Source organism: Xiphophorus couchianus, chromosome 20 (assembly GCF_001444195.1).
Source record: "Xiphophorus couchianus chromosome 20, X_couchianus-1.0, whole genome shotgun sequence".
NCBI classification, from domain to species: Eukaryota; Metazoa; Chordata; class Actinopteri; order Cyprinodontiformes; family Poeciliidae; genus Xiphophorus; species Xiphophorus couchianus.
The window spans coordinates 18,864,686-18,883,270 of record NC_040247.1 but is presented as its reverse complement, the minus strand read 5'-3'; the positions used below and the strand labels follow the sequence as shown (position 1 = coordinate 18,883,270).

The 18,585-nt window shown below is 40.6% G+C and overlaps 1 protein-coding gene across 1 annotated transcript; it reads left to right on the top strand.

The window, feature by feature from the left end:
* Window positions 1-4,249: 4,249 nt before the first annotated feature.
* On the top strand, window positions 4,250-17,384 carry LOC114135762 (leucine-rich repeat neuronal protein 1-like). The gene is made up of 2 exons (XM_028003314.1): window positions 4,250-4,794; window positions 14,327-17,384. Exon 2 carries the CDS (start codon window positions 14,498-14,500, stop codon window positions 16,640-16,642), a length of 2,145 nt encoding a protein of 714 aa, XP_027859115.1. The 5' UTR covers window positions 4,250-4,794; window positions 14,327-14,497; the 3' UTR covers window positions 16,643-17,384.
* Window positions 17,385-18,585: the final 1,201 nt, after the last annotated feature.

Genomic DNA, 18,585 nt, shown 5'->3' with positions numbered 1-18,585 from the left:
AGAAGCAGCATTTCTTTGAAAATCTGTGATGTTTTTAAGCTGAAGGACTGAAAGTGGCAGAATATGTAAAAGAAAAAGAAGTGATTTAAACAAGAAAAGGTGCTGGTTGAAGTGCTTTCATTCAGACAGCTGCTTCCGCTCTCTTAACTCTTATTTCTTTTGAAAACATCTGAAAAAGGCACCAGGGATCTAAATAGGGACTCAAGGCCAAAAATGTTTTGGAGTATTACATTTTTTTTCTGCTGAATGCTCCTATCTTTGCTTCTTGTATCAGTGAAAAGCTGCTGGCCCTCAGTCTCACACAGAGCATGAAGCCAACAAAGAGCAGTTGTCTTTGTTCAGCTGGTGCAGGAGAGAGGGGGGAGCGAGCAGGGAGGCAGAAGGATGGAGGATGGGGAGATTTTCCTTTTCCAGAGTGAACATGTGAAGCTAAAGAGATCATTTTTTCCCTGCAGTGATCACACGGTGAAAGTCACATTCTCAGTTCTCTCTGTAATGTCAGACAAAGTCGAGCATGTTTTCAACCCAGACAAGACTCTGATGGATTTATTGACTGACCGATGGAAACAGTAAACCAAAAACAAAGAATTTAAGAACCCATGGAAGTGCAACTTATTCTTCAATCACCGATAAATATCCTTCGTTTTGACTGTCGTACAAGAATAAAACAGGTTTTCCTTTAAATATACGAGAATGTCACCTAATCTGTGTCCATTTAAGATCTTAATGAAGCTCAGATGTGGTAGCTGTGCAGGTTTATGGATAATTTGTTATACTCTTCAAAGCCAAAAACTCTTTATCTTTAACCATTGCCAATCTGCAAGCCATCTGAACAGAACAGCTACATCAGCAACAGCCTATAAAAATCTTTGTATTAAACTGCAGTGACCATCATCTCCAAGGAGACAAGTGGAGTAAAGCATCTTTACGGAGCAGTAAGACGCTCGCCTCAGCACTACAGAAGCACTGACCCTCTCACTGTCAGGGGTTCTGTTATGTTCTTTAATCCATGACCTGCCACTAAATTATGTTTACGGGTCATAATTATAGTCATAGACATATATCATACGTAGAGCGTTGTTTACATTCATTCATGTATGTTTATTAAAAAAACCCTTAAATCTCCCGTGGCAACCGCTCCCCTGCTATGCATTGTGCCATTTGCTCAAAGCTCTGCCTCTGGAGCATCGGGTAAGATACTAACAGAATCACTCGCAGCTGAACCGACAGTAGTCTCCTGCTACTGTTAATATGAAAGCGCATGTATCTACAGAAAGAGACTTGTAGATGGTGGCAAGAAACATTTCACTGAAGTTAGTTCAACCAAAGCAGGTATCAGTAGCTTAGAGAGTAGAAGATCATAGTTTTTTCTTCAGTCATTTTCTCAGAAGCCAGTGAGGGCTTGATTCGAGCAAACCTCCAAAAGATGTTTGGAAAACAAGGAGCAAGAGCAACAGGTTAGTAACTAGTGAGAAGACGCCCATTCTCAACAGCTATGGAGTAAACCCAGAGAGCAAACTCTCTCTACTCTTTTCAGCAGTTCCTCAGATGAGCTACAGCTGAGGATAATCAAGCCTGCCAGCTGTACCTGCTGATGAGCAGAAAACAAGCACAGACACGCTCTGCTCTGCACACAGAGCAGCAGAAATGACATGGCCATTTTTGTATTGATATGTGGAGCCAGAAAACAAAAAGGTTATTAGCCTATTCTACTGCAGCTCTGACTGGTCTTCAGCCTTTTGCAGCCTTCCAGAATTACAGTGTATTCAGATCCACCCATTATCTCATTAACTTTAACCAGCTTTCCTGTGCTGCTAAAGAAACACATTCCCACAGGATGATGCTGCAACCGCCATGTTCCACAAAAGGAACTGTGTGTTCAGGGTTAGTTTTTCACCATTTTGAGTCCCAAAAATTACTTCTAGCAAACTTCAAGCTGGACTTTCTCTTGTTTTTTTTTTTTTTTTCTTTCCTTTTTTTCAACGATCATACCACCCTTTCCTTAAATAAGAAGTAAATAATCTCTACCGCTCTTTCACAGTGACCATGGAGCCCTTTGTTGCTTCTCAGATTATTGCTGCACACATCCTGTTAGATCAAGTAGACAATCAGGTCTTTGTAGATTTCCAGTTGTGGATAGAGATTTAACGATGAGCCACACTGAGAACATGCGATATTGTTTTCTAAGCTATCGATGCTTTAAAGCTCTTCACAACTTCATCCCTGACCTTTGCTCATGGGTCTATCAGAAGAAGATTATCAAAATACAAATGCATGCCAATCATCTCAGATTGTTATACGTTATAAGTCTGAGGAGTAATATTCTTAGCCTTTCACCAAAAAACTCTACAGCACAGCAAAGCCTTCTCCTAAACACCCAATGTAAGCAATTAAATATAAAGCTCCTTCCATAAAATTTACTGGAGCGTATTATGCTAAATTTATGATAATGCTGAAAGGTGCTGAGCCAGCTGAGTGCTGAGCTTCTCAGACAGCTTTCATTTGTATCAGAGTGTATCAGATTGTCTGTGTCTAACGCCTGTCTACATTTCATCAGTTCTGCAGATTAGACAGCATGAACCATGCCAAACATGGACTTGGATGAGTGCGCGGGAATGCGTGTGCGGTTGTTGTGCGGAATGTAGCACCATGTGCACTCAGTCAACAGTGTTGTCGGCAGCCTGGCAGAAGGTGGTGCTGGTTATAATGGTGTAATTGTGATGTACAACAAGGCTGCAAATGTGCTACATGTTTGCCCGCAGTCATCTGTTCCAGTTGCATCAAGCTGCCAATTTGATCAGGAACATTTAATTAGCATCTTCTGGATCTACTTTAATAGCAGCAAGTCAAACTCCTTCATGTTGAGCATGTGCTGCGAATAAACTGTGGGTGAACTCAGACGGAGACTTTCTGCTAAAAGGCGGAGGAGGCGTTCATCAGCTCAGCTGCTGCAGAGAGGAGAGAGTCTCAGTGCGTCTTTATCTACTTTTCACTGTGTAGTGTATTTTCATCCCACCATTTATCTTCTCGCTTCGTACTTTACATTCCACGCCAGCGTGTCTGAAAACAAACGCTGCCAAAAAATAATAAATAATAATAAAAAAAACAATACAAATCTCCTTGTCTCGTCAGCAGAGGCGACGCAGCGCCAAAACGCAAAGACTTGCAGAAGGTAAAGCGGAGGGCACACGTTTCTTCGTTCACTTGTTTTTCCCAGATGGCCATGTGGAAGGAGCGGTGTGATCAGAAATCTAATAAACCGGTGCGGATGTGCTGCATCGCCTCTCCCTGAGAGGGAGGAGTTGCCACGGCAACCACACCACAAGAGCTGCAGGTTAATGATGGGAAATTATGATTTTGCCAGCTGGAACACACAAACGCATACACACACGCCGTGAATGCTGAATCAACTGTATATTTGCTGTGGTCAAATTATAGCAGGCCCACCCTGCAGTTTTACTAAAATGTGATTTTTACGCATAAATATTTGCCGCAAAACATAGAGTGCTAAGAAAATGTCTTTGTCCCACTCCAGATTTCTTCTGGATTTGTTTTAAATTTTGTCACTCTTAAATGTTCAGAGTGTTTCAGATCATCGATGTTTGCTTGCTGACAGACATAAAGCTGGGCAGTTTTACCCTTTTTACAACTGCATCGGTTTCTTTTCATTTTCCACCTTGTCTGTCAGATATCAAGGTCGAATGTGTAAAAATCTGAATACATCATGCAAGGAGTTCAGGAAGTAGCTGAAACATTAACAGAGCAGCTGACTTCCTGATTGCTTTGACGAGAAGTAGATTGAGAAGTAGATCACACCGTAATTAGCTGTGTGATGTTCAAAGTACTGCATGGTAAATTTAGATATAAATATACACAGACAAGAGACAACTCTTAATTTCCTGTGCAAATTTTATAATAAAGTCGTTATGTGCTGCATTTAAAGGTGTATGTGGGTTTTTTTAAAGGTAAACATGTATTGACTTCAGAGAAAGATTCTTGTGGAATGAGATAAGTTGCCACTGAGGGAAAGCAGTCCATCTAAATCCAGGTCCTAATGAGTGCGTGTGTCTGTTCTTCTTAGAGGGAGAAATATGCATGAGATCCACTTTGAAGTCCATTCCATCCCATAATAATTACGAATCATTACATAGCAGGTCATTAAATTTAGATCATGTTTGGCGTCTTGGCGCCAAATGTCTGTTGATATCCTCCGCAGCATCCTCTTTCAAGCTTAAAGGAAAACGAAGGAAAAACATGTCAGTGATGTTGACCCGCTGCGCGAACCCGGCCTAAAAGTGAGCAGCTCGGAACCCAGGTCAGCCTGTCAGAGCGTTCAGAAAGTCAACGACTCCTTCATTGCAACGCCACAGGATGGGACTTTTGTTCCCATGGCAGCGGTGTCACAACAGATGGTGAGGTTCGGACTTAGCAGTGAGTGTCAGGCGGTTTTTAGTCCAGCTGACCTGCGCAGGGTGAGCGCGCAGGGAGGAGGGAGGGACGAGGGGGCATCTGTGCGTTTTCTGGAAACTGCTGGGGCATCGTTGTGTTTGCAACATCGTGCCTGAAGTGGGACGGATTTTGCTGTATCCACTTTTACAGTTTTTTTCTTTTTCGTTGTTATTTTTTGGGTTGTGTGTGTGTGTGTGGGTTTTTTTTAACCATCCCGACTATTTACACTCCGAACTAGCAACTGCACATTTCGCGCATCCTCCGTACGCCGTGGAGGCTGACTGGTGTCACATACAGTAGCCTGCAGCATTCCTGCGTATTTACAGAGGATACGGCGCTTCACAGGTGAGTGCCATCTGTTCGCTCTGTGCATGTGCTCAAATGTTTTTGTTTGGAACATTTTCGGCGTTTGTGAATTTCCTCTTGCTATACTGAGGCTTTTTAAAAGATAGATACTTGATTTATGCTTTTGGATAAGTGCACTGATCAGCAAAGATGAAATCAAACAATAAGTCATTGTGTTTTAAAGCGAATGTCTCTCTATATATGTATATATTTTTTTTAAACCCACATTTTTACGCATGTATAATTGCGCATAATTTCTCAGCAACATGTGCGTCTGCTTGTTCTTGTAAATTTGAACACACAGTTTGCAATCATGCTGCGCCCTGTAGTGGATTCTTATTTCTCATTGTGCCGAGATGAGAAGAGGAAACAAAGAAAAACGTGGAGCAAATCTGTGCGCTACGTTGGGGTGTAAAATGTTGAGCTTTCCATAAAAAAAAAGTACAAATGATAGACTGTGAGTGTGAGAATGCGTTTCCTCATAGTTCACTATTATTACCAGTAGGTCCGGGCAGATAAACCACAGCATCAGTTCCTGGTGCAGAGCTCTGCTGGAACAGCTGTGCAGCAGCTTATCTGTTTGCCTGCCTCTTAGTAAAGAAGTCAGCAGATGTCAAATTCTGAGGCAAAGGCGGCTGGGGAGGGAACTTAATATAAATGTTGTTTATTCTGCAGAAGTCTTACAGAAATGTAGACATTTGTATATTTTGGCTCACACTTTTCATTATAAAGGGCTTTGATTGATTCTAATTCACTGAGAGGCACCTGTTACTATACTGTAGCTGTTTATTTTTCCACATTGTCACAAGTAGGTGTGTCAGACCAGCACATCTAAGAGTTCAACTTTGCATCCTGCTTTTTTGCCTTGTGTGTAAAAGGGACACAGCTGATGCAGATGTCACCCGGTGGCCCAGACTCACAATAGTTCACAAGGTTTTGCCACCTTCCCCCAGGCTGAGAGCTCACAGTTCTGTGACGTAGCTCCTCCGGCCGTGGGGAGGAGTGTGAGAAAATTCCCAAACAAAGACACAACCTGGTGTGTCTGAGTGTGTTTTGGATCGGAGCCATTGTGCGCAATAGGCCAAACTCTGCAGCATGTTCTCCTGTCTGGGTTCCCACAGCAGTGGAGAGGAGAGGCAAGGCTGCAACAGGCTGACCTCCCCCCAGCTGAGAGTGAGATCTTGGATGTTTTTTGAGATTGACGTCACTGATGTAGAGTTTGGGTTTCTGTAACAATAAATGAGACGTTTCTGTTTTGTTTGTTTTTTTTGACTGACTTCCACAAGTTGAGGATTAGTTAAAGCCAATATCGAACCTCTTCAGTAAAATCTACCAAAATCACTCTGGCTATATTTTAGCACCTATGAAACCAAATGGCACATTCTTCTTTTTCTGTTTGTTAAGAAATATTGTTTATAAAATCTACCTCTGCATAAACAATCATACAGGCACATATGCCTGTGGTGACATCACAAAAGGCAACAGACTATGTGCACTTATATTGTTCTTGGGTTTTTTTACCCTTTGTTTGCATGTTTTAACTTAAATTTCCCAATCAAACGCATTTACTTGTATTTTGACCATATTTTTTTCTAATGTGAGTTAACGGTTTGATTTTTGATCCTCTTGTGATGTCATCGGCATGAACACACGCAAAGCAGAACTTGCACAGATTTCTTCGCTGTGCTTTAGAAAACTTGCTATGTTGGCATCTACTGCTGTGCAAATCCATACTTCTGGGCTGTGTTTGTTTTGCCATTGTAAATTTTCCTTTATAAAGTTGCTCCAGAGAATAATAGAGCTGAAAAGCATTGTAGGAATTGCAGTTGACATCACACTATCAATAGGTGCAATATCATAAGCCATTTTGAATGTAACTTTTTAATCTAAGTGACATGCATGCAAGTTCTGCTTGCTTTAATATGTTTGGCTTCTTGGGTAGACCTTAAATGCCATCTTTGCCCACATGAGCTGTATATTTCATAGTAGCTAAGATGATAAAACTCACTCGAAGTCTGTTTGCAGAAGTGGTGAGGACAATAATGTGATAAAAAAGACAACCAGGGATTATTAAAATGTGGCTTAAGCATAGCGAAAATCCTCAGTCCAATATGTAACAATATTATTGCACTTACATGATTTCCTGATTTTGTGCAATTCTTCTGAATTGCATAATTTATCTCAGGCATGACTAATGCGTATTTTTGATGAAGTTTTAAAGATGGATGATCAGTTATGTGTTGATGTCAAGGCTAATACTGATCCTGTTAAGTCAATCAAGCTAACTTTATATATAGTTTGTCACATTTTTCTGTTTGTCTAGTTTTTTTATACAATTATTTAATAAAGATAGATTTCACTGTTTCAAAATCTTCTTTTTTCACCAAATTCGTTATTGCTCTTGGATGATCTGTTGTACACTGGCTGATTACCTCCATGCATACTAACTCTGCCTGGATCCTCCAGAGACTGGAAACTGGCACTGAAGCATGATTGATCAGTGCAACTATGACAACATATTGAGTATTCACAGACATTGTGACTGAAAATGGACCTTTAAAGTGGATGGAGAGGACGAGGGCAGAAAGTGTGGAGAAAAAAAGATTAAAGCCAGAGAAGAAAAATTGTGTCAAGATCCATCTTGGATCCGCAGGGAAATAAGGTGACCATATGGATTTGCAGTAAATAGAAAATCCAGAGACAATTTGCTGCCCTGCAACTTTTAAACCTCAGTGGAGTCTTGAGAGGCTTTGTTCAAGTTTGCGGGATAATTTGTTCCCTTTCACTACAAATATAGCTAGAGGACTTTCTTTGTCGTTCTTCCTTCAGTTAATCACTTTCGTTCTCGCGACCTTCCGGCTGAAATAGAGCTCTCCATCCTTCTTTTTTCTGACAGAGTGGACACGCGTCCGTCTCCTCCTCCTCGGCTTTATGCCTCCGCTATCAGCAGCTGCAGCAAAGCCGTCTGTGATGTGAAGTGAGACGCCTGCACACTAAAGGAGCAGAAGCAGACTACTGCCCAGGCAGGGCAGCAAGGAACATCATGGAATGTTTTTACTTCTTCGCCTTAATTTATTGTCATATAATTACAGCTGAAAAATACAGCATCTTCTGAAATATCCTGCGACATTTACTGGTTGGGTTTATGCAGGGTCTTGATGCACGGGCCATATTTCCTGTTATGTTTTGTATGAGTACTGCTGCAGTCACCTTCTTGCAGAAGTGATGGTACCATATGAGCTCCTCATGTCTGCTTCTTATTTGGTTACCAAACATTAAAGCCTGTGGCATAGCTGTTACCATGACAATGTCATGCCTGGGAGCTGCTGATTCACTTTCACTTAGCACCCAGTATGACAACAAACCCCAGAAACAGATGGGAGAAAACTCCTCCTCCTGTGAGGAATATTAAGTGCCATCATCCCAGGGCTCTCCTGCCTGTGTTGGTGTAGTTTTATTGTTGCTATAGGCTCCACATAGAAGGTTGTGTACTCTGATCCTTCAGTCTGAATAGAAGTGCTACTGGATCTGACAGCAGGTCTAGAACTTCTCTAGTCTCACTGATTGTCCTGCTCTCTGTATTGTTAAGCAGACCTCTGAGTCGCCCCGTTGCCTGATAACTGTGTTTATTAGATGTAGCATGTTATGAAGCAGACAGGCCTCATTAGCGTCCCACATTCTCATTCTGCTGTCCTTGTTATGAACCTCGTTGCAAAAGCATGGCAGCAGGCTTGAACTGAGCACACATATTACCTGCAAAGAACGTCTGAAAATTATTCACACCCTTTGGACTTGTCCACTATTTGTCATATTGCAAAGACAAACTGTGATTATTTTTTTAAGCTGGAAGGTTTTTATATTTTTACAAATATAAATATGAAAGTTATGGAGCTCATTTGTAGTTCCCTACGCTACGCTGAGGCCCCTAAATGAAATTGAGTGCAATTTATAAAAGTCATAATTTAGCTAATTAGTGAACAAGTGTCTCTCAGCGGTTTATTTGAGAACATTTGTAATCAACCAGCATCACAAAGACAAAGAGACACATCAAACAGATCAATGTTGTGGAGAAGTTTAAAGTAAGGCTATAAAATCTCATCTAAATAAATGTAGCACATCTCCAAACCTACCAAAACCTGAACTGACAGGCTTGGGAAAGTTAACATTAATGGTAAACAAACTGAATTGCTTTTCTTTTCATACCAACCACTTAAGTCATTAGTTCGACTTTATAAAGTAATTCACTCATTCACAGTCACAACTCACACATTTATACACTAATACAAAGATCAGTAGGCAACATGGGGTACAGCGTCCTGCCCAGGGCTACACTAACATGGTGCAAGTGGAAACTGAAATTTATTCCTCAACTTTTGGATTTCCATACAACTATTCTACCTACTGAGAACCAGCCAAGCATCCAGTGGAGGTGTTGATGGAGGTGTTAGTTGTGCACTCCACATATCTGGCTTTTTATGAAACAGCAAGTAAGAAGAAACTCTTGAAAAGTTTGCGTTTTCACAAAAAAAAAACATGTAAAAGAAGGTTTATCTGTTCACATGAGACTAAAGGCCAAAACACTCAGCATGAAGCTAAAACTGCTCATATTACTGAACACATCATTTCCATGTTGAAACACTGAGCCGGCTCCGTCATAGATGGGGTTTTTCAGTAGCAAAAGAAAATCTGATCAAAGCAAAATGGATGGAGCTCAGTGATTTAGATCGATGCATATTCATTGGTTAGAACAGCCCAGTCAAAGTCCAGACCTAAATCAAAATCAAAATCTGTGGCCGGAATTGAAAATTGATTATCACAGACAATTTCCATTCAGATAGACTAAACATTAACTATTTTTTTTAAGAATAGAAAAATGCAGACATACTCATGAATATTTGAAACTGTTCTTGCAACACTGAAATTCTGATTCTGAACATTTGAACACAAATGCACATAAAATATTTTCTGATTTTTATGACATAAATAGACATTTGTGACTGTAGTGTGACAGAATAGAAAAATGCATTAATACTTTTGCTTGACACTGTGTAGAAGTAGCTGTAGACAGATGTATGCAAACTCTACCATGGATAATGTATTTGTATAGTTAAACGTCTCAGGGATTTGGTGAGAAAAGGAGATAGATCTCGCTGCTGAGCTTTCTGCTCGCACTGTCAACTGGATAATGCCAACAGGAACTGTTGGAGGATTTTTCTGCCTTTTTCTTTTTTTTTTTAAAGGATTCTGTGTGCAGTTGCATGCCAAAGTGACTCAGAGAAGACAGTGTACTTCTTGAGAAGTGTAGATAATGGTGTCGTGTTGATGCCAACATAATGTGCATGAGATGAAAGATTAATACAGATTTCCTTGATTGCTGTGCCTGAACATATCTGGTGTGAGTCCAGTATTCCTGCTAGTTTACTCAGTATCCTTCCTTTGAGTTTATAAATGTACCGTCCATGTTCACTGATGTTGTAAAGATGTAGGGAGTCTTTTGTAATTTTGTAAGCCAAAGGTAATGTAGAGGCAGGGAGCCACTCTCAGCGGAGCTATCTGTGGTATCTAAGTGTGCACAGGGGGGCGTCTAAGAGAGAATTTGTGCACTGCAGTGATTATCAAACAGCCCCTCAGTGAAAACAACCATATGTGCTAAGCAAACCTTCCTACAGTCAATGAGGTCAAAACATAGTGCAGTGAGGGATCCCTGGGAGCAGATGCAGACCCCCACAGTTATACCAGCCTGCCAAAAGAACCTGCTGCCAGGTGTCTGAGTTTTATTGCTTCCGATTGAAAGCGGGGATTAATCCGCCTGCCTCTTCGGATTTAATATCTGAGCAGCGCAACACATGCAGAAAGAGAGGACGAGATAAAGACATCTGAACGGAAAAATTGCCTATGAAAGCGCTATATTTATGGGTAATTAAGATAAATAAAACATGGCTGGATCATCTGGAAAACTGGATGATGGGTAATTAAAACAGAGGTGGATGGTACATCAGAAGAAATAATTCTTAATCAAAACCAACAGGGAAAAGAAAGAAGAGCTGAAGGTCTCTATTGGTGAGTTTAAGTCCTATTGAGGGAATTAGCTCAGTTTGTTTGTGACGGAGTCTCTGCAGAGTCCAGCCACTGACAGCAGGCATCAGTCTCACTCAGACAAACGGCAGCACAGCTAAAATAAGATCTGAACATTTGTGCTGGTTGTTTTACCATGGTAACGTTTTTCTGTAAAGTAAGTGTTGTTCCTTTGTGTAACTCTTGGGCTTTTGGACATCTGTTCATGCAAATGTGCAGAAGAACTGTTTGTGAAGAGTAGCCAATAAATCACTCCACAGCACATGGATGAGGAAAACAGTCTGTGTTTTCCTCATCAGAATATCAGTGGAGCTGTTGATGGGAAGCTATAATTGACATTCTCCTGCGACTATTTGGAACAGAGCATGGTCCATCATCAATGTTTGAAATTAAATGTGCTCAGATTTTTTTTTTTGCACATTCTTCTGCAAATGTGCAAGAAGAATGTGCAATTGATGTATTATTTTTGCTTTGTTAATTATTAGTGATAAAATAAATTTTTCCACATGCAAACATTTTGGCTCTTCAAGAAACTGAAGCTCAGTGGTCAGATTGAGAAATTAAGCTTGAAATAAAAAAAAGTTTACGACAGGAATGGCAACTCAAGAGCTCAAAAAATAGCTTTGTTGTTGATCATAGCATTGGAGGAAGAACACAACCTGCTGTTTATGTTAACGATGAAGCTAATTTGTTGCCTTATTCTGCACTGTTGCATATCCATCTAGTTATTTTTTTAGTTGATTTTTTTTTGTAGCTATGTATTTTTCATAAATTATGGAGATGCATAGTCATTTAAGCACTCGTATGATTTAATCTAATTGTATATTATTATTTTTGAAACTTTGTATTTCACAGTGTTTGTATGTGTTTTGGTTCTAATCCGCCTGTAGGTGTGTTAAAATATAACTCTTGTTTCAAGCAAAATAACCTGCTGCTGCTGGAAAATAGTCATTCAGGTGGCATAATTAAATTTCTCTATGGTAGACTATGATTAGATTATAGAAAATTACTTTAAACCACCAGCTGTCAAAGTGGTAATGAAACATCGAATGGCTGGTAGAAACTGACAGATGGCCAGTAGGCTACAAAACATCCAGTGGCAGAGGGTTAGAGATAGTAACCGGCCGTAATGATAAGAGTCTGAGTTAACTGAAGACAATCATGTCTTCAGTTATGATTGTAGGACTTCAGGTGTTTTCTGTGCTTTTAAGATCCAACACCCTCAATAATGTGACCCAGCCAGATCAAGCCATAACTTTGGTGTCAGACTGCTCAGCAGCGATTTTGACTTACCATTGTGTAAAAAAAAAGCTGCTATCTGAGGTTTAGGACATGTACTGCACCCAAACCCTTCTTATTGTCATGTTGGTAATGGATGTTAGTATCTTGTTTCTTGACAAATGGAGATGTCAGAATCTCGTTGATCTCTCCATAATTGACTGCTTTTCTGACAGAAAGAGATGATGACTTGCTGCGCTCAGTCCCGTTTCTCCATCCTCTAAAGAGAAGCAGTCACCAAATTATTTTTAGTCTTCACCCACTCCATCCCAAGGTGCTACAAGCTGAGCCAAGCGTCTGTTTTTCACAGCATTTTCTGGAAAAATCTTTGTTACTCTGAAAGTTTTCTGTGTTTTCAGGAGATCTCTGGGGAGATCTATTACATTTTGGAGGGGTGGTGCATTGTGAAGACATGCAAACACAAAAATAACCCAATATCATGCCTTATCAAAGTATTCACACCCAATTTTTGTCACATTACAGCCAAAAACTTCACTGTATTCTTTGGGATTTTATGTGATAGACCAACATAGCGTTGATACTTGTCAAGTGGGAGGAAAAGGGAATATTAAAAAAGTCAATATACCTTAAAGAAAGGTTTTTGGATAGTTACAGTTGCACATTTTTGGGGGTGCATCTGATCTAACCATGCACACTTACACTGGAACATTTGAACATTTTTCTTTTGGACAGCCAGCCTTGATGTAGAACATCTAAAAGCATCAGAACACAAGTCTTGCAACAGAGTTTTGCTTCCTCATCTCTGCTGAAGAAAAGCATCTCTATAGCACAGGGGTGCCACAACACAGCTGCATCATGTTGCTGAATTCCCTCATCAGTATGTCATTCAGCTCTGCAAAGACCTCATGATGTGCCTTTATTTGATTCAGGCAAGTTAGAGAAGGGATACATTTAAAGCTGCAGTACAGCAGCTCTCAAACACTGGACTTGAGTACACATTGGGTACACCTGCCAAAGCATGACAGTCAGGTTAGGATTATAGTTTTATAAAAGAGAAATTTGTAAAAGTTGTGATGTTGTTTTATGCAACATTAGAAAGTTCTCTGCAACTCCTTGGCCTTCTGATACCCCTACAGAACACCTAGATTTATACTAATATAAAATTACACATGCATTGATAAAATTTACAATTCAGATTAAATTCCAAGGCCGTTCATTGCACTGGACTGGATTTTTTACTTGGAGGCCTCAGACTAAAGGGATCTGAATATAAATGCCTAAAAGCTTTTCAGATGTACGTATTTCTAAAAATTTTTTTGTCTTTTTCTTCCACTTTATTATGCAATAGTGGCCTTGTGTCAGTCATAAGATTTTGGTTGTAGCATCACAAAATGTGAGAAACTTCAAGAGGTATATATACTTTTGCAACATACTAAATGAACAATTAGTTGTGGAAATAAGCGTTACAGATAGGTCAAGTTAAACTACAATATTTTGTGTGCTTTAAGCAAACATTTCTTCAGCTGAAGGTACCCTATCCTACCCCGTCAGGTAGTAGGCAGATCTAGGTAGTGTAGTACTGACAAACACAAAAATGAAGGATTAGAAAAATATCTCCGAAGAATAATGATTGCAATGCTGCATCAGTGTCATTTCTCATTATTTTAGAACCTGAACATGTACCCAAGGGGCAATAGGTAATGTCATAAACTGGTAAAGAGATATTTCTTTCATAAATCTCTGCCTTTCTCTTAATCAACCACAACCACATCTATGTGACTGTGGTTGATTAAAAGTCCCCAAACTCCCTGCTTTTTAAGCTTGTTGCATAATGGGGACACAGCCTGGGCTATACCCCCCTCCCCCAACTCTCCATCCCCTCCATACACACACACTTGTTCAAGCTGATAACCGATACTAAGCTGGTATGAATACAATCAAATCAAACAAGAGAGAGAGAAAAAAAACTTGTTCTGAATCTCCAAGGAGGCAAACTCATCAAGGAAGCTAAAATTAAACAGATTATCTTGGATACCCTCAAACACAACCAATGTTAGATACATGCTGCCTCATTACATTAGGTAAATAGAATATGGTCAAACCAAAACTGTGGTAAGACATAATGAATATTTAACTCATGCTTTCTTAGATTTTTACTTTATATAATCTCTATTTTATTGCTGTCACTTAATTATTTTTGCTTTCTTCTCTTTTTTAGGTTAGGAGTGACCTTTCTTTACCAACTTGTCCATCTGGCTTAGGAATCACCATTCTGAACCTACAGCAACTATAATAGCAGCAAAGTACACTGATGTTTGTGAGGTGTTCCTTCATATCCTTCTTGCAAACACTGCTTCTCCATTAAACCCTCTTAGAGAGAGTAGCCAACATGGCAATCGGCTCTCAGCTTTGGCCACCTCCGGTCTTGCTGTGCGTGGGATTTCTTCTTGCTTGTCTGTCACCAGTGTGCAGCAAAGAATGCCCACGTTTATGTGTGTGCGAGATCCGCCCCTGGTTTACCCCCCAGTCAACATACAAGGAGGCAACGACAGTGGACTGCAATGACTTGAGACTGACACACATCCCCACAAACCTGTCAGCAGACACGCAGGTGTTGCTGCTGCAAAGCAATGTCATCTCTCGCACCAGTGGAGAGCTGCAGGTTCTGGTGAACCTGACGGAGCTGGATCTTTCCCAGAACAACTTTACCAATGTTGAAGCTGTGGGTCTGAGAAACATGAATCATCTGACTACTCTGCATCTGGAGGAGAACCAGATCAAAGAGTTGCCAGATCACTGCTTGGGAAACCTCTCCAGCCTCCAGGAGCTCTACATTAACCACAACCAGATAAGCTCCATCTCCCCCTATGCATTTTCAGGTCTACGCAGTCTGTTGCGGCTCCACCTCAACTCAAACAGACTCCATGTGATAGACAGCCGCTGGTTTGAGGAAACTCCTAACCTTGAGATCCTCATGATTGGGGAAAACCCAGTTATTGGCCTTCTGGATATGAACTTTACACCACTGGGAAGGTTGAGAAGTCTGGTTCTGGCTGGGATGGATCTCACTGATGTTCCACCAAATGCATTTGTGGGCTTGGACAATTTGGAGAGCATATCATTCTATGACAACAAACTGGTCAGAATCCCCCAATTGGCCCTACAAAAAGTTCCCAACTTGAAATTCCTGGATTTGAACAAAAATCCAGTAAAAAAAATTCAGGAAGGAGATTTCAGAAACATGCTAAATCTTAAGGAGCTGGGCATCAACAACATGATGGAGTTAGTGTCCATTGATCGCTATGCTCTGGACAACCTACCAGAACTGACAAAACTAGAGGCTACCAACAACCCAAAGCTTTCTTATATCCACAGATTAGCATTTAGGGACATGTCCTCTTTGGAGAGTCTGATGCTCAACAATAATGCCCTGACTGCCCTTTACCAGCACATTGTGGCGGTGCTGCCAAACCTGCGGGAGATCAGTATTCACAGCAATCCACTACGCTGCGACTGTGTGATTCAGTGGATGAGTTTGAACAGGTCCACAGTGCGGTTCATGGAGCCTCTGGCAATGCTCTGCACAACCCCAACAGAACTCAGAGGCCAACGAGTCCGAGAGTTAAGGCTGCTGGACTCCACAGAGCAGTGCCTTCCCCTCATTTCCCATGACACTTTCCCCAGCCACTTGAACCTTGAGTTAGGAATGAGTGTCAGCCTAGACTGTCGGGCAATGGCTGAACCAGAACCTGAAATTTATTGGGTGACCCCTCTTGGTGCCAAAATCACAACCGACACTGTGTCAGAGCGGTACCACCTAAGCAGCGAGGGGACTCTTCGGCTGTCTCATGTGCAGGTGGAAGACTCTGGCCGGTACACTTGCGTGGCACAGAACCCAGAAGGTGCCGACACATGGGTCTCCACAATCCGTGTAAACGGGACCCTGCTCGACAACACTCAGGTGATGAAGATCTACGTCAAGCAGACAGAATCCCATTCAATTCTGATCTCCTGGAAAGTCAACTCAAATGTCCTGTCCTCCAACCTGAAATGGGCCTCTGCTACCATGAAAATCGATAACCCCCACATCACATACACAGCTCGCGTGCCCGTAGACGTCCACGAGTACAACCTCACACACCTTCAACCTGCCACAGAGTATGAAGTATGCCTCACGGTTTCCAACGTCCACTTGCAGACACACAAGTCCTGCGTCAACGTCACAACACAGGGTACCACCTTCGCTCTGGACCTGTCGGACCAGCACCCAAGCGTGGCTGTGCTGGCGGTCATGTCAACAGCCTTGGCCTTCCTCAGCCTTGCCACTGTGGGTGTCTACATGGCCCGCAGGTGGAAGAGGAAAAACTATCACCACTCACTGAAGAAGTACATGCTGAAGACCTCTTCCATCCCTCTCAACGAGCTCTACCCTCCGCTCATTAACCTGTGGGAGGCTGACGGAGAGAAGGACAAAGACAGCACAGAGGGGAAACCGTCCCCTGTCGACACCACACGCAGTTATTATATGTGGTGAGGGTATTCTTAATGAGGCTTAACACCTCTCTAGCAGCACAATAAGACACTCTTTTGCCATTTTGGTGCAGAAGTAAAATAAGGTTGCAAGTGTTTTTTGTATTTTTAGCTTTGCTGTTAAGAGGCAGAGTGATCAAGTGAAGGATTTATATTAGTATAGCGTATCGCCTTTGTTTAATCTATATCACTGTTTGTTCTTTACTCTCCAAGACGGCAGCTGTATTTAGCCTCCAGGTTGTCTTAGTTGCTCTGCTCTGTTTCTGTGGTGCATTTTGGACTCGCATTGTTTTTGAGTTAATCATACAACAGCAGGGGGTTGAACTATTTGTAGGAATAAGTTGTGTTTTTCTTGTTTTGTTAAACAGTTAATCTCTTGTGCACTGATAGATAAAGAGGTTTGTGAGAACTTCAATTCAAAGCTGACTGCAGGGTTTAGACTCGTTAAACTGTCTAATGGATGTTAGCGGTTGTGCAGTAATGTTGTATCAACTATAAATTTGAACCGTTTGACTTTCGCTGTGACAAAGTAGGACTTTAGTTTGCTAAAAGTGTAACACTAATTATTCTAGAAATAAATGTTTCTTTTGAAATTTTCTCCAAAGGTGCACTAGAATTTTTTTTGACATTATTCTCCATTTACTTATGCATTAGGCTAGTGTTTTTGTTTACTAATTGCTTAGTTTATAAGCCCCACATGTAATATGTAAACTTACTGATAAATAAAGATTTTGTTCTTTTGCAGACGTTTGGGAGTTCTTTGCTTGTCAATTTGCCAGTTTTCTGTCCCAACCCGATCATAAGGTTTAACACCAAGTTTCCCCATTGTAATATAGCTATTGGTTTTATGGAGGATTCTTTATTGCTCTGAAGGAAAAAACACTTTACTTGCTACACTGATCCATTAATAGCCAAAGCTCAAACTATACCAGTTCGGTACATAAATCAGCCTCACAGACAGAGTCAGGGTTTCTGTAGTATCTTCGAAAGTGTTTTCCATACCTGGGTAACTTTGGAAAAAAGAAAATAAGAGGATGGAAAAACCTATCAGAGGGGCTGTTGCCTTTCTCACAACATGGCTGACGGTGGACGAAGCAAGAAGGTCCTGTGTTCAAATCCTTTACAGAACTATTCTGCATGTGTGGGTCCTAACTCCAAAAATAAGATCACTCTAACTTACCCTTAGATCCACTGCTGTTGTCTCTTTTTTTGACATGGAAATTTGGGTCAAAGTCTAATTTGACCCAAAGACTCTAAATTATTTATGTCAAAAAATATCTTAATCCAGTATTTAGCACTGCTTTACAATTTAATTAGAATTATAGGTGTAAGATATTACCTTAATAAATATTTGTCATGGTGACATGTATTTTCAGAAAACCGATTGACTATTCACCAGTTATTAAGCACTTGAAGCAAATATTTGAATAAATTAAAATGATCACTCATTTTAGTGATTAAATTCAAAAAGCCAAACTCATTAATTACTTTGATTTATTGCAGTGATATATTTAAAATTTTTATTTCTGTTAATTTTGACAGCTTACAGCTAATAAAAAAAATAAAGGCCTTACAAAAGACAACTAAAAATATATATTTTAACATAGAAAGACTCACTTGGTTGAGACAGATGACCATTCATACTTAGCCTGGTTCTGCTGGAGGGTTTCCTCTCCACAAGATAAACTGAAATGAAATGTTATGCAGAGAAACCTATCCATGTACCATACATTATATGCACCGAAAACTTTGTTTATAGTACCAACTTTATTTTGTGTCTCTCAGCTTCTTCTTGACCATATAACATAGATTCAACAAATGCATTATCAACAACTTTGGTCAGGTATTGGTACTTTTGGATGTGTGGGCATGCCCCATGCTCTGTTGGAAAAGAAAATTTCAGAACAGCTTCTCAGCATGAAGTTCTCCAAAATGTCTTGGTACAAT